Source organism: Prosopis cineraria, unplaced genomic scaffold (genome assembly GCF_029017545.1).
Source record: "Prosopis cineraria cultivar Desert tree isolate PC_DT_omini unplaced genomic scaffold, ASM2901754v1 PC4, whole genome shotgun sequence".
Classification (NCBI taxonomy): Eukaryota; Viridiplantae; Streptophyta; class Magnoliopsida; order Fabales; family Fabaceae; genus Prosopis; species Prosopis cineraria.
The window spans coordinates 27,025,778-27,040,445 of record NW_026555335.1 but is presented as its reverse complement, the minus strand read 5'-3'; the positions used below and the strand labels follow the sequence as shown (position 1 = coordinate 27,040,445).

Below are 14,668 nucleotides of genomic sequence, written 5' to 3'. Positions count from 1 at the left end.
GAGAAATCGAAAGAACAACAGGGATTGAAGGAGGTTGGAATAGATCAAAAAATAAGGAGGGATGGAAAAGAAGGAAGAAGAATATAGAAGAATGTAAATACCTGAATGAATAAGTCGCTTTTAATGAAGTACACAAATTCTCGGCCGAGCTCCCTATCCATCGTCTATATTCTTGGTTGGTAATTGACTGGAAGTGTATTTCGGTTCTTACAGATTGAATGGACGACCAGGATTAAAATAAAATGGACGGTTGATGTTCTTCTGTGATGTGGCATATTGTGAGCCTTTAGATTGTTTGAGCGGTTAAGATTTGGAGATTCTGAGGGACATTGAAAATGCCAATACTCAAAGGATCTAGACCCTAGACCCAATGAGACTTGAGTGTTGTAAGGGTGTGCATGGGCGGATCGGGCTGACAATGAGCTCAATGACCAACTCTGAAATTAGATGGGCAATGTTTGTTAGCTTAATGCTTGATCATGCCCAAAGAATGCCTGGGATTTTTAAGGTCAGGCACTAAGATAGGGTTGGGCATCCCTACTGCCCTGGATCAATCATGAGAGGATCTGGACCCGTCTCCCTGTGCTGTTCGCCGCCGTTCCTGGCTTCGGTCTCCCACTTCCGTTCTCTATTCTTCGTTCTTGAACGTCGTGCGGTTCTGTCCCGTTACGACCCAAGTTTACATTTTTTTTTTCCTTACTTATTCTATTCTATTATGATGACGGAAGCTTCTATCATGCTCTTAACAGTGGTCCGTTGGATGCACATACGACAACAAGGAGCCGGTGAGAATGTCCTGAAACATTGTTGAGGATTCTGGGTTCAGCTAAACAAGAAGATATCAAATAATACCTTGCATTCACTGAGAATAAAAAGTAGTTCTCAGTGAAGAATAATAAAACCGTCCCTTATGTTTTATAACATATACCGGACCATCTTCAACTGCGTCAGTTCATACTCTGCTTCCCTGTCACTAGTCCGACAAGCTCACGCGCACATTGTCAAAGCTGGACTCTTTGGCAATGTCCAACTCACGACCCGGCTCCTTTCTGTCTACGCTAATAATCTCTGCTTTTATGATGTCAATCTTGTCCTTGATTCTATTCCTGAACCTGATTTGTTTTCCTTCTCCACTCTCATCCATGCTTTTGCCAAATTGAATCACTTTGACCATGTTTTGCGTGTTTTCTCGCAAATGTTAACTCAGCGTTTGGTGCCTGATTGTTATGTCCTTCCCAGCGCCATAAAGGCTTGTGCTGGACTACAGGATCTGAAAGTAGGGCGACAGATTCATGGGGTTGCTTGTGTATATGGGTTGGCTTTGGATTCAATAGTAGAATCATCTTTAGTGCACATGTATTTGAAATGTCACAAGATTGGGGATGCACAGATATTGTTTGATAGAATGCCCGAAAAGGATGTAGTTATTTGGAGTGCTATGATTGCTGGCTGTTATCGTCAAGGACTTGGGGATAAGGCAAAGGAGCTATTTTATGAGATGAGAAATGAGGGTGTGGAACCAAATATGGTGTCATGGAATGGTATGATAGCTGGGCTTTGTAATAGTGGGTCACATATTGAGGGGTTGATGTTTTTCCAAATGATGATCTCTGAAGGCTTTCGGCCTGATGGCTCTACTATATCCTGTGTTCTTCCTGCTATAGGACACTTGGACGACTCGGTAATGGGCACCCAGGTTCATGGTTATGTGAACAAACAGGGCATTGGATCAGACAAGTTTGTGGTTAGTGCACTTATTGACATGTATGGAAGGTGTGCTTGTGCATTAGAGATGTCACAGGTGTTTGATGAATCTGACCAAATGGAAATAGGTTCATGCAACGCTTTTCTTACAGGGTTGTCACGTAATGGTCTTGTTGACACTGCATTGGATGTATTTAGGCGATTCAAAGCCCAAGGAATGGAATTGAATGTTGTGACATGGACGTCAATGATAGCGAATTGCTCTCAAAATGGAAAAGACTTGGAAGCTTTGGAGTTCTTTAGAGAGATGCAGAGTGAAGGCTTGGAGCCTAACTCTATAACAATTCCAAGCTTGATTCCTGCTTGTGGAAATATTGTGGCATTGATGCACGGAAAGGCAATCCATTGCTTCTCTATCAGAAAAGGAATAGTTGATGATGTATATGTAGGTAGTGCTTTAATAGATATGTATGCCAAGTGTGGAAGGATCCAATTGTCTCGGCTTTGTTTTGATAGAATGCCAACCAGAAATTTGGTTTCGTGGAATGCCATAATGAGAGGTTATGCTATGCATGGAAAGGCTAGGGAAACAATAGATATTTTTCATATGATGCAGCAGGGTGGCCAAACACCTGACTTTATCACGTTCACTTGCCTGTTATCCGCCTGCAGCCAAAATGGCTTAACAGAAGAAGGTTGGCATTATTTTACCAGCATGTCCACAGAACATGGCATTGAAGCCAAAATGGAGCATTATGCATGTATGGTGACATTGCTAGGTCGTGTAGGAAAACTTGAAGAAGCTTACTCTCTTATCGGGAAAATGCCATTTCAACCTGATGCATGTGTTTGGGGAGCCTTGTTAGGTTCTTGCAGAGTTCACCATAACCTGAGTTTAGGCGAGATTGCTGCAAAGAAGCTTTTCCAGTTGGAATCAGACAATCCTGGTAACTATATTCTTCTGTCTAATATTTATGCCTCAAAGGGTATGTGGGGCGAGGTAAATAGAATACGAGGTGTGATGAAGAATATGGGATTGAGAAAAAACCCAGGCTGCAGTTGGATAGAATTGGGACGCAAAGTTCATATGCTTCTTGCTGGGGACAAATCACATCCACAAATGAAACTGATCTTGGAAAAGTTGGATCAATTGAGTATTGAAATGAACAAGTTTGGTTACTATCCTGATACTAATAATGTTCTGCAAGATGTTGAGGAGCAGGATAAGGCACAGATATTGTGTGGGCACAGTGAAAAGTTGGCTGTAGTATTGGGAGTACTGAACACAAGTCCTGGGCAACCTCTTCAAGTGATTAAGAACCTGAGAATCTGTGATGACTGCCATGCTGTTATAAAATTCATATCCAGTTTTGAACAAAGAGAAATTTATGTCAGGGATACAAATCGTTTTCATCATTTCAAAAATGGCGTTTGCTCTTGTAGAGAATATTGGTGAACTGCTTTTTAACACCTTTGAATTCCTCTTAAAGGGGAGTTCATTCTGTACCATTAGTTCTTTCAGCAGATTAAGAAACAGATATAAATGAATCAAGATTGTGTTCCGACATTAAGCTGGTGCTAACAAGTAAACCATCTTCAGAACAAGGATTTGCGTATCATATTTTTGATACTTAATAAAATACTCTTTTCATTCCAGTTTTTAGTACTTGTCTTGTTTGGCTCGAATATAAGAGTTTATACACAAATTAAAATATCCAGGAATACAGGAGAAAGTTTTTTATTTACGAGATCATTTTTTTCATTATGTTTTTTCAATTCCAATTTATTCTATATTTTTATTTCATTTCATCTGGTGTGTCAAATAGGTTGGCATTTATTAAGTACTTGCCCAAGTTTAACTAAGCAGCAAAATATCATAAAATTAGAGGATTCCTGTAAATAATAAAAATATAACTTTATTTTATTAAAATTTTAACCAGTTACTGCACATCACAAGGTTCACAAATTAAAGGAGGATGTCACAGAGATGGAAAAAGGTTTTATTTTTCCAACTACTTAAAATCGGAAACACACAAACATAAAACTTGGGTGTTCCTCTAGTCTTCCCAGAAATTGAAATGCCTTTGGTGGAATGAACATATTCCATTTTCTTGATGGATTTATATGAGGCTAGAAATCGAAGTAAAATTGAACTTGCAATAAATTACAATTCACAAAAGTCGCATAAGAAACTACACACACAGACCCTTTTTTTTTTTTTTTTTTGCAGCAGCTATCTCATTCAGCTGAGTTAGTGGCTTCACATATTCAGTCCTTGAAAATGCCAAAGTTCTGTGGTGATCTCATCCAAAAGTCCATTAAGAACATGCTTTTCCATATTTCTTATTGCTTCATATTTCTCAATAAAGGCAAATGTATCGTCATTCCAACCCAATTCCCACATACAGTCGATATCTGGATCCTTATTGTAAACATCATTTGCTAGCATTTTGGGAAGGTAGTCGTCCACTTCAACTCGGGAAATTCTGCTTCTTCCACAGAATGTTAGTTTCTCTATGTCTTCATCCAGCTGCCTAACCAAGTCATCTAAGGATCTAATTCTCATGGTACTGATTGATATCTTTGAGCAAGGATGAGCTTTGAACTCTTGCCTTATCCCTTTTCGTTTCATGACTTCATATCCACAGTCTAACATGAGTTTGCTGCTTAAGTCTTGATTATCCCAACCACTGCCAAGGGGATTGCTAAATGGCATGTCAAATCTGAAAAGTGTTTCTGCAGTGTTAAGGAACAATTGACTCTTGATCAAGTTCCACTTGAGGCGGTTTTCGCTTTCTGTGAGTGGTTTTGGACTTTTTCTTGAAATATTCGGGCCTTGCGCTTGTAAATGGGAGTTAATGTTCATTCTGTATGCACGCACTCCTGTGATGTTGAAAATGTCCGCTAAAATTGATAAATTTGATTTAACATTATTTTATACTGAAAATTATTGTAATATAAAATTGACAATGTCATGAGAACAAAGTAATAATTAAATGAGGAATGTCGTCTCTGGAACTTTGGCATCTAGGGTGAGGCTTTTCCCTCCGTTTGTGAGCCATAGTTCTGCTCTGACGAACAGAAGGGAAAATAATATTTGGTGGATGTCGTGGAAAGTATTATGACCTCATGCAATATGAATGAAGGTTATGAATGACAGCTAATCCAAAAAAAAAAAAAAAATCATTGTCGTTCCTTAACATACCATACGATATAACAGGAGGTACTACGATATTCACAAAAGAGAACTTGCACTAATTTCATACTTATACTCACCATTTATGGTGTATGGTGCAATTTGGCCAGATTCGATTCCTTCATCTGCTGTCACAAGAGCAGCTTGATCTTGCAAATCTCTTATTGTCACTGACTTCACATCTTCATGCTGCAAAAAATCCAACAAGGGTTTGGAAGAAAGCTTATTAGTACTTGAGTTATATATATATATTTATATATTTTCTCCCATTGTATGAGACAATTTTGGTTTCTAATGAAGTTGAGCTTACCAAATAGTTGGGAACTAAAGCTTCTGATTTCTGTGAGCATTGAAGCTCACCATCATTATACAATGTAGGAGGCATTTCATCTACTTTATGTGGTTGATATCTCACTTCCAATGGTTCAGTGGTAGCTACTGGTGCATTGGAGCTAAATAGGCGTGTGTCTGCTTCTTTGGACGTGCCCACCCTTTCTCGCTCAGCTTCTTTTGAGATGTTGATCCTGTCAGATGTTCTTTGCATCACTTGTTGCATAATGGGACTGTGTTGCTTTATTTGTTTTGGGATTTGGAGCATTTTTCTATTTCTTCGTGTCAACACCTCATCAATCTTTCCTGGCATATCAATTTTTTGCTTTCTAGTACTCTTTACCTTCTTGTCAGTTATTTTATGAACACCTTTCTCAACCATCACTTTTTGGATGCCCCTCTTCCCCTTAACTTTTTCTGGTTCTTGACATGTTGGAGAGGAAAGTTGACAGGACTCCTTTTTCATCATCTCTTTGATTTGCACATTCAAGCCATTGGAAACTTCATCTCTGACTAGATTATCGTAATAGCTAATTGAAGACCTGTCCGAATTCAACGCACCAGTGTTTTCTGCTGAATTGTGCTGAAGTGAGGCGACATGGTTTATGAATAGCTGCTTCCTCTGAGATAAATTATTGGATGGAGTTTCACTCCCTCTTTGAGATCTTGCCTTAAACATTTCCTTTTCACTCAGCTGGAGCCACTGTTTTTTATGATATTTTTCTTGCTGGGGCCCATACTTCAAGGCCAAGTTTGACTCTTCAATTCCAAGATGATACTGACACATTTTTTGATTGCCCACGATGTGCATGTTTGTGTGTCTCTTTTCAGATTGATGAATACTTCCACTGGTTTCCTTCTGTTCCTGCAACAAATATGTAACTTCTGATCTTCCATGCACTTGTTCCATCTGATTCAGCATATTATTAAGATTATTGGTTCTGCCTTTTCCTGTGCCTTTCTGTTCTCTGTTACTAATGTGATCCTGTCTTTTTTCTTTCTCCTGAACCCCTATTTGACTTGGTCTCATAAAATTGACCTTAACAGCACTGTCGTTCTGCTTGTCTTTTTTTATGCTGGCCTTATCTGATCCTTTCAATGCTCTTATTCCATTATCAACGACCACCTCAGAGCTGACCTTCCGCGTATTCAAATTTTTATCAACACCGAGCTCCTTATGCTGGGTTGCAGGCATGGTAGTCGATTCTATCACTTTTTGCTTCTTCTGTGGCAACAAATTCGCTGTTTGTCTGCTATTCAGCTCCATCTTCTTCTGACTTCCTTTTGGAGTGTGCTTGAATGCCACTCCCATTTTTTGTGCAGAATCTGAACCCTTCTGTGGGGTATGTTTCACTTCCACTTTCCCTGGAAGATTATCCAGACCCATCAATTTGGCTACTACACTTGGTATCCCACTCTTGTCTGCATCAGATTGCACTGAGGCCAACTGATTATTTTGTTCAGAAACAGCATTCTGACTCTTCGCATTAGAGCCATAACTAGTTGATCGCTTATGATGAGGAAGCAATTTTGATGTGTTGACATCTTGCTTTTCGTTATTTAATTTTTTGCCTTTGAAGTAATTTGTCTGCTTGAGACTCATGTTTTGATTCCCTTGAAAGTTTTGAGAATGTTTAGAGCGTTTGTCAAAGGAGAAAATTGGTGGTGCCAGTTGTTTTTGCTCCAAAGTTTTGGTTTCATCATCAACATCCTCCTCCTCCTCCTCTAATAATATGACCTGATTTTTCTTCTGCGGTGTCACGATGAACTCCAAATTTTTCTGCTGATCTACTATTATCCTGAGGGACTCCTCCAAATTTATAGCACCTTGCAATAATTCCTTTGCAAATTCTATTGAATGTCTATCTATGGTGAGACCATTGGGGTGGGAGGCACTTAATATCTGATTTAATTTCTGTGCACCTTTGCATATCTCACTTATCTGCACAGGAGAGAGAGCAGGGAACTGACTAGTTGAAGCTAGTTGCCGACCAGAACCTCCCCGTCGTTCCATTTTGCCAAAGCTCGATGTCCCCCTTTTAAGCTGGCCAAGGAAGTTCATGATTGAATTAGTTAAAGAAGAATCAGATCTTCTAAGTTTCCCTCCATTCTCAAGTGGAAAAGCCAGGGCTAGGGACATATCACCAGTTTGCTCTAACCTCTGACCTCTCCCATATGTAACAATCTGATTTGAAACTTCGCCAACTTTTGCTGATCTATGGCTTCTGCTAGACCTATTCAGCACGTTCCCAGTTCTGGAACTAACCTGCAGCACATGAAACAAATGTAAGTAACATCAAGATATCTGCTTTAATGGATGCAGTAAAGTACTCATAACTTAACTTACATTTTCACCTCCTTTATAACTCCTGGATCCCCTGTGTGTTTGCTTGGAATAAGCATAAGCATCTGGGTGAGCATGTGTGGCACAATTAGATCACATATGTTTTGTGCGAGGTAGAAAATATTTGTGTAGATGAACTGTGGGATGTCATTTATTTTCCGAAGTCTGAAGTTAAAGATGATTGTAAATTTTTGAATTTTGATTGTCTATAGTAAGTAAAGTATTGCCCACAGACTATGGTCACGTACGGAAGATAAAAAGAAGATAAAGAATGAAAGTTTGAAAAGGGGGGGGGGGGAGTGAATCTATATGTGCCTTGATGCTGTCTTCATTTAAATACAATAAACTTTCTTGCTAAGCAGCTGGATGAGGACACCTGAACTGTTGAACTTGTTTCTTGCAAATAGTAAAAATAAAAAATTGCAGAAAAAATTCCTAAAACAGGAAAGTATATGAAGCCAAGAAGAAACAAGTAATAGGGGATCATACTGATGGAGTAAATTACGTCAACATATCTGATGTTCTAAATGTTGATTTCCAAATTCCAAGTTTCTCGGGAAGAAGTTTGTTTGTTCAAAATTTTAGATTTCTAAATACTTTAGCAAATTGGAAAAACCTTGTAAGGTTCATATATTTGTAAATTCCATACAACTAGGATATTATCTTGCATATATCGTGCTCAAATTCTTCATATAAAGATTAGAATAGCCAGTTATTTGGTTTCTTTTTTTTTTTTTTTCCTTCTTTTCCTGCCTGATCACAACGCATTGCATCAACACAGGTCTAAATGTAGAGCCATGCACAATTCTATTCCAGCTTCATTGGACACAAAAGAGGTATTTCACAGAGTCTAATGAAAATAAAAGAAAAGAAAGTGAGAATCATCACAATGAACTCACCTATAGGAAGCTGGTTGGATTGGCTTGACTTCTGAGGTGCATTCATTCGTTCTTTCCTAAGACGCAAATCATCGAGCAGCTTCTGTGCAAAATCTGATCTCTCAGACATTTACTTGTTCTTGAAACTAGAGTTGTTTCAACTTCTAACACTGCAAGGATTGCAATGTGGAAGAATGAATTGTTTTACAATGTGTGTGTGGTTTACTTTTTTCAGGTACAAAAAGAAGGGAGAAGGGAATGTTCTGTTTCTTTTAATGGGTAAGATGGTGCTATCAGAGGTGGGTGAAGTGTGAAATTCTGTCATCAAGCAAATACATTGGGGGTGAGATTTCTGTGTGTTTGAAAACCATGTCTATCTTAAAATCATATAATGATATAGATTCTTTTTTGTCCCCCTTCAAATGAGCAAGAGTGCATTCTTTCAACCAATTACAAGCAGAAGAGAATCAATATCCCTTAAATAAGGTCTCAAAATTGTCAAATACCAAATAGTTGGTATAAAAAATGGGGGGAAAGAATGAATTACTGTATGCCGAACTTGTAAATTTAGAATTTTACACCAAGAATATATTTTTCTTAGAAAGAAGTAAATGAGAATTAAAGATAGAAGTGAAATTGTGAGAGAAAAGAATGTGGTGTGAGTGTTTGCCATCTCTATCAGAGTCACTGAGTGCGTGGATGTGGGTGTAAGGATCTAACTTTTATTGTAATGCAAGCAACGCCTGAGACTTGAAGTGGAGCTTCTTCCCAAAGCTTTCCCTTCTTTTATCCTCGTCGTGAATATATTCCTTCATAAATTCGACCCTCACTTTGCACTCATCAAAATCATGCTGGCCCAAACTTTATTGATCTTTCAACTCTTTCAAGAATCTACAATCTGATATAGAGAGGCGTGAATATATACTAGAATGGCAAAAGTATGTATGTGTGTATGTGTGTATTTATACATTCTCAAAAACCATAATGTACTAGAATGTAATTATGCATGGGGCTTACATTTTAATTTATCGTTATACTCACCACTTCCTGTTGATATAAAAAAAAAAAAATTGGTAAAGGATATTTTTTGTCACTCTATTATTCACCCTAGAATGTCTAATATCCTAAACTTTCATATATTGTAATTTCCTCCTTTTACATTTAAAAATAGTGCATTCTCACCTTGCCATTAAAAAAGTTAACTTCAATTATTAGTTAACTTAAAAATTATAAAAAAATTGAAAATCATAGAAATGGACTCATAAAATTACATATAAGTAACTTATAAAAAATTAATATCAATTAAATTTCCTAAATTACATATAAATAATAGGATATAAATGTTACTTCTTCCGTTAAAAAAAATAAGACATTTTTAACTGAATCTCACCCCCAATAAAGTAGTTATTTACTTTCAAATTAACTCTATCCTTTTATATTTATCTCTATTAAATACTCCATAATAAGTATAAAGTCATTTATCAACAGGGGTACTTTTTAAAAAAAATCAATGATTATCTCAAAAGATAAAAAACACTTTATATTTTTTAACATTCAACTTTTTAAAAAATGCTTTATATTTTTAAACGGAAAGAATATTTCTTATCCACTCAAACACCAACATACAATTTTGACCAATAATTATTTTAAAGACTTAATTGATATTGATTTTCTTATAAGTACTTATTTGCAATTTTACAAGTCATTCTCTCTAAATTTTGAAGTCTTTTTTTGTGATTTTTTGATCAATTAATAATTTAATTTAATTTTTCAACAACAAAGTGCCTGACACACCTTTTTTAAATATTGAAAAAAAAATTATAACATATGTAAATTTAAAATATTAAAAGCTTTTAAGTGTATGACTTAGGCAAAAATCCCTTTAACCATAAAAATAAAAACCGTCGACACTTTTCTCTATTTTCTACATATACACCGTCATTGCCGCGTTGTACCTTGAATTTGGTGAAGGAAATTATGGTAATTGGTTTTTTTATTATTTTAAAATGATGCATGAATTTTTAATTTGTTCAAAATATAATTTGATTGTCACCCTCAGAGGTTAAGAGTCAAATCCAGCGTTTTTGATGAAGTTACAGCACCTTAATCACAATGGTGACTCGTATGGTTCGAGTTGGCGCGGCACTATGCTTTTTCGGTTTTGTTTGGATGATTTTATCAATTTTCGAAGAAAAAATTAAATCATTTAGCATATTCTTCACACATTTATATTTATATTATTCATTTTTATTGTTTCTATAATTCAAAACATTTTTTAAAGAAAAAATTTCATCTAAAGATCATAGATGTGACAATTTTTTAATCAAACCTTAAATATTTTGAAATTTCATTATAGCATACTGAGCATAAATTGAAATAAAATTATAAAACAAAGTTATCAAAATATCTTTTACAATATGTTGCAACGTAACAAGTTATATAAAAGAATTAATAAGTAAAGTAAAGCATTTAACAAGTAATATAATTGGTTAACAATAGAAGTCCATGTAACAATTTAAATCTATAACTTATTAAACTGTTAGTATTACTTTTAAAATTAATTATATTACTTGTTAATTTCTTTGCATTACATGTTACATCCTATATGTTGCAGTTAACATGATTACAATTTTTTAAATTTATTTATTTGGCTCCTTGTGTTACTCACTAACTCTATAACTTTACTTGTAAAGTCTATATAATGAGTTAAATCTATCATTTATTAAACTGTTAGTATAACTTATAAAATCAACTATATTATTTGTTAAATGTTTTATTTACTTATTAATTTTGTTATGCCCCTTGTTTTGCTGCAACATATTATTAAATTAAGGATATTTTGGTTATTTTATTACAATATTAATTCAATTTAGACCCAACATCCTATGGTAAAATTTCACACTATGTTGGGCCTCATTTGAAATATGTTCCATCCAAAGTCCTTAAATAAAATTTTCTCTTTTATAAAAGTAACACTCCCAAATAATTAGTTCTTAACATTTAAAAACCTAAATTGATTAATTTAATGACATTTAGTTCTTAAAATTTTAAAAAATAATTTGAAAATATCAAATTAGATAATTACAAACTCAAAAATTTTAATTGCATATAAGACATTGAACTTTCAAGTACAAGTCTTATTTATAACTATTTAAATTAATATTTACAACATACATTTTAAAAATTTTTGTCAAAAATTAAATTGTCATTAATTCAACTTATGTAATTATTATTTTCCTTTCTTTCTTTTTTCGGTAATAGATTTTTATTTTTTATTTTTTTGGGTAGAAAGGAGGGTTAGGCCCTAATTTTCAGCAATGAGACTGGTTAGAGTACACTGACACTTTAGTGCATTAGTGTTGATTTATTCAGCCCAATGGCCTAAATAGGTTTATTGAAAAAAAACTTTATACCATTGTTCGTTAAGCCCTAAAGCTGCATTTTGATAATTTGACCCCAAATTCTAGCGTTTTTTTTTTTCTCCTGGTTATAATTACAACTTGTTTTCTTCAGGATTCTTTTAACAACTTTTTTATTTTTTATAATTTATTACTCTTGTTAAAACCGAAAAAAAGAAACGCCTTATTTTTTTTCTTTCTAAACCCATTGCATATACAATGATTAAAAGCTAATTCAAAAATCACATAAATTTTGAAATAAAATATATTGATACGATATTATAAGAATAATATGGAAAATATTTTTTTAAAAGTGTAATCATGATGAGGCCTGCTTCAATTTTCTTAAAAAAATGAAAAAAAAAAAACACGAACATAGCAAACAAGTACTGGTAGATCTCATTGTCACTGCTGCTTTCAGTGTTTCGTGAAGGGGACTTCCGGTAAAATTGTGATTTCCTGTGGGTAAGATATTTAGACGAAAGAGTCATAATGCCAAAACAAGACAATTTTTAAATCATTTTAATCTTTTAATTTTATATAAAATTTTATTTAATTTTTAATTTTGTAAAGTTTCTTTTTGATTGTTTAACTTTAATTTCAAAAAGTTATTCTTTTGTGCTAATCATTGTTATTTTAAAAAATTAAACTTGACAAATTGATATTTAAAAATATTTTGTTCATATTTAAAAGTTCAATGTGAGAAATTTTTGTTTATTAAAGGATTGGAAAAATAACTTATAAAATAAAAAAAAACCACACTGCAACTTTCTATAAATTTATAGAATTAAAAGTATACTTTAACCTAAAATATTAAAACATGTAAAACCTACCTCTGCATTTAAAAAAAAAAAACTAATGACTTGTTTGTTTATGAGAAGAATGATGGTGTTTTTAGATCGATGATTAGGAGGATTAGGGTGATTTTAGGGTTAAGTGAGGGTATTTCGGACTTAATGGCTAAGTCCCTTACCCGTCGCACCTTCATTAACGTGAGGGTAGAACTAGACCGTGTTGATTAAATAAGAATATTTCAAATTTAAAGATTTTAACTTTTTTTTATTATAAAATTTATAAAAAAATCAACAAATTCATTCTATCAATTTAAACTGTACAAATTTAATCTAGATAATATTAATTTTAATAAATTTTTTTAATAAATCTACTTGATTAACAATCTGGTCAAATAACATTTAATGTGGCCAGTCTAAATTTAATCTTATAATTTTTATAAAATGCCTGTTCACAAATATTATAGACAGTTAATATTTAAAATTTGTAACTTGTAATTTTTTTAAAAGTACATGTCAAAATCAACACAATCCAAAATATATCTGCATAGTAAATTTATAAAAAATTTGCACTGTTGTAAGGAAAATACTACCACCACAATCTAGACAAGGCATACATTGGGAACACACGAGTTCCTCAAAACACCACATCCATTGCATTTAGTGTGGGCATGACTTCTTAGTCCAAATTACGTGGGAGAGATCATCACCTTCTCCACCCATTGCATTACACGAGAACATCATTCCAATTCCCCCACACGTAGGATATTACTTTTAGATCAACGCAACATATACATGCAAAAATATGGTGGGAACAACGTCAACCCAACACCAAACAATCTGGGAAGGAAGTTTTATATCTTAACCACTTTTCACAATATATAGTTTCATACAAAATAACTATCATACCACATATAATTATATTCAAATATTTTGGAGAAACCATATGGAGTTTGGAAAAAATGACAATGGAAGGATAAAGAGGATGAAGAAAAAGAATGAAACTAGAGTTGGATCTCTACTCATGGGCCTAAAATCATACAGAGGAATGATTATAACTCTACCTTATAGCAAGTCGTCGAGACATTTTCTTTCAATGTGGATCTTTGTGCAAGATTTCAGTTAGCTCCTAAGGATTCACATATGGTAGTAGTGAAAAGAATCTTTAGATATCTCATGGACAATAGTATCATGGGATTATGGTATTCTATAGAAGGAAGTGAGTTTTTGATGAGATACTTTGATGCCGATTTTGGAGAATGCAAAACAGAGAAAAAGAGTACAAGTGGAACATGTCACTTCTTTTGTGGCTATCATCTCTTGGGCTAACAAAAAGCAAAATACTATCTCTTTGTCTTCAATAGAATTACAGTATATAGCTGCTAGATTAGTTGCATACAAATTTTATGAATGATGTAGCAACTTAAGAATTTTGGAGTTAAACTCAAGGAAGTTCCAATTAAGTGTGACAACACAAGAACAATGTGCTTAACCAAGAATTCTATGCATCATTCAAGAACCAAGCATATTGATATTTCTCATCACTTTATTATGGATCATGTGCAAAAGAAGGATGTGATTATGGAATTCATTCCTATTGAACTTCAACTTGCTAATATCTCCACTAAGCCTCTTACATTAGATTGATTCATGCTTATTAGAAGAGAATTGGGCCTATTGAATCCCAATGAGTTGTAAGATCACCTAAATTCTCATTTTAGTTTGAATTCATTATAATTTAGTTACTAACTTAAGCCTTGGAGTATGTTTAGTTTTCTTTTTGCAAGAGCTTAGTTCTTCATTTTCAAAAACAAAGGAGGAATTACTAGTATGACTCCAATCTACCGATATAACTAGCTCATTTAAGTAGAAAATGCACCTGCCTGTATGAATAACGAAGTCAAAGGATAAAGGAACTTATCTGTAGAAACAACTCATTTAGGTAGATCATAAACCTACCAGTATGTCTCATACCTATTGGTATGTTAGGTATGCATGATCTAATCTGAGCCATTCAAGCTTTTTAA

At 34.2% G+C, this 14,668-nt stretch overlaps 2 protein-coding genes across 5 annotated transcripts; one reads left to right on the top strand and one right to left on the bottom strand.

Annotated features, from left to right (window-relative positions):
* Nucleotides 1-408: 408 nt before the first annotated feature.
* On the top strand, nucleotides 409-3,360 carry LOC129307833 (pentatricopeptide repeat-containing protein At1g20230). 3 transcript variants are annotated; one of them, XM_054948755.1, is made up of 2 exons: nucleotides 409-610; nucleotides 750-3,360. In XM_054948755.1, exon 2 carries the CDS (start codon nucleotides 911-913, stop codon nucleotides 3,158-3,160), a length of 2,250 nt encoding a protein of 749 aa, XP_054804730.1. In that variant the 5' UTR covers nucleotides 409-610; nucleotides 750-910; the 3' UTR covers nucleotides 3,161-3,360. The 3 variants fall into 3 exon arrangements, with proteins under 3 accessions (XP_054804730.1, XP_054804728.1, XP_054804729.1); XM_054948753.1 differs by having other exon boundaries at nucleotides 409-650; XM_054948754.1 differs by having other exon boundaries at nucleotides 409-655.
* A 389-nt stretch (nucleotides 3,361-3,749) lies between these two features.
* On the bottom strand, nucleotides 3,750-9,361 carry LOC129309895 (uncharacterized). 2 transcript variants are annotated; one of them, XM_054951648.1, is made up of 6 exons: nucleotides 9,173-9,361; nucleotides 8,474-8,622; nucleotides 7,578-7,639; nucleotides 5,211-7,496; nucleotides 4,981-5,089; nucleotides 3,750-4,608 (listed from the first exon to the last, which is right to left on the bottom strand). In XM_054951648.1, the coding sequence occupies exons 2-6, from the start codon at nucleotides 8,580-8,582 to the stop codon at nucleotides 3,965-3,967; spliced, it is 3,210 nt and encodes a 1,069-aa protein (XP_054807623.1). In that variant the 5' UTR covers nucleotides 8,583-8,622; nucleotides 9,173-9,361; the 3' UTR covers nucleotides 3,750-3,964. The 2 variants fall into 2 exon arrangements, with proteins under 2 accessions (XP_054807623.1, XP_054807624.1); XM_054951649.1 differs by lacking the exon at nucleotides 9,173-9,361 and having other exon boundaries at nucleotides 3,750-4,587; nucleotides 8,474-8,614.
* Nucleotides 9,362-14,668: the final 5,307 nt, after the last annotated feature.

Coding starts and splice junctions, on each gene's coding strand:
- LOC129309895 (XM_054951648.1), bottom strand. CDS start 8,582: ATGTCTGAGAGATCAGATTTTGCACAGAAGCTGCTCGATGATTTGCGT. Junction 7,640..8,473: donor ATCCAACCAGCTTCCTATAG/GTGAGTTCATTG, acceptor ATGCTCACCCAG/ATGCTTATGCTTATTCCAAG. Junction 4,609..4,980: donor TGCACCATACACCATAAATG/GTGAGTATAAGT, acceptor TATCAATTTTAG/CGGACATTTTCAACATCACA.
- LOC129307833 (XM_054948755.1), top strand. CDS start 911: ATGTTTTATAACATATACCGGACCATCTTCAACTGCGTCAGTTCATAC.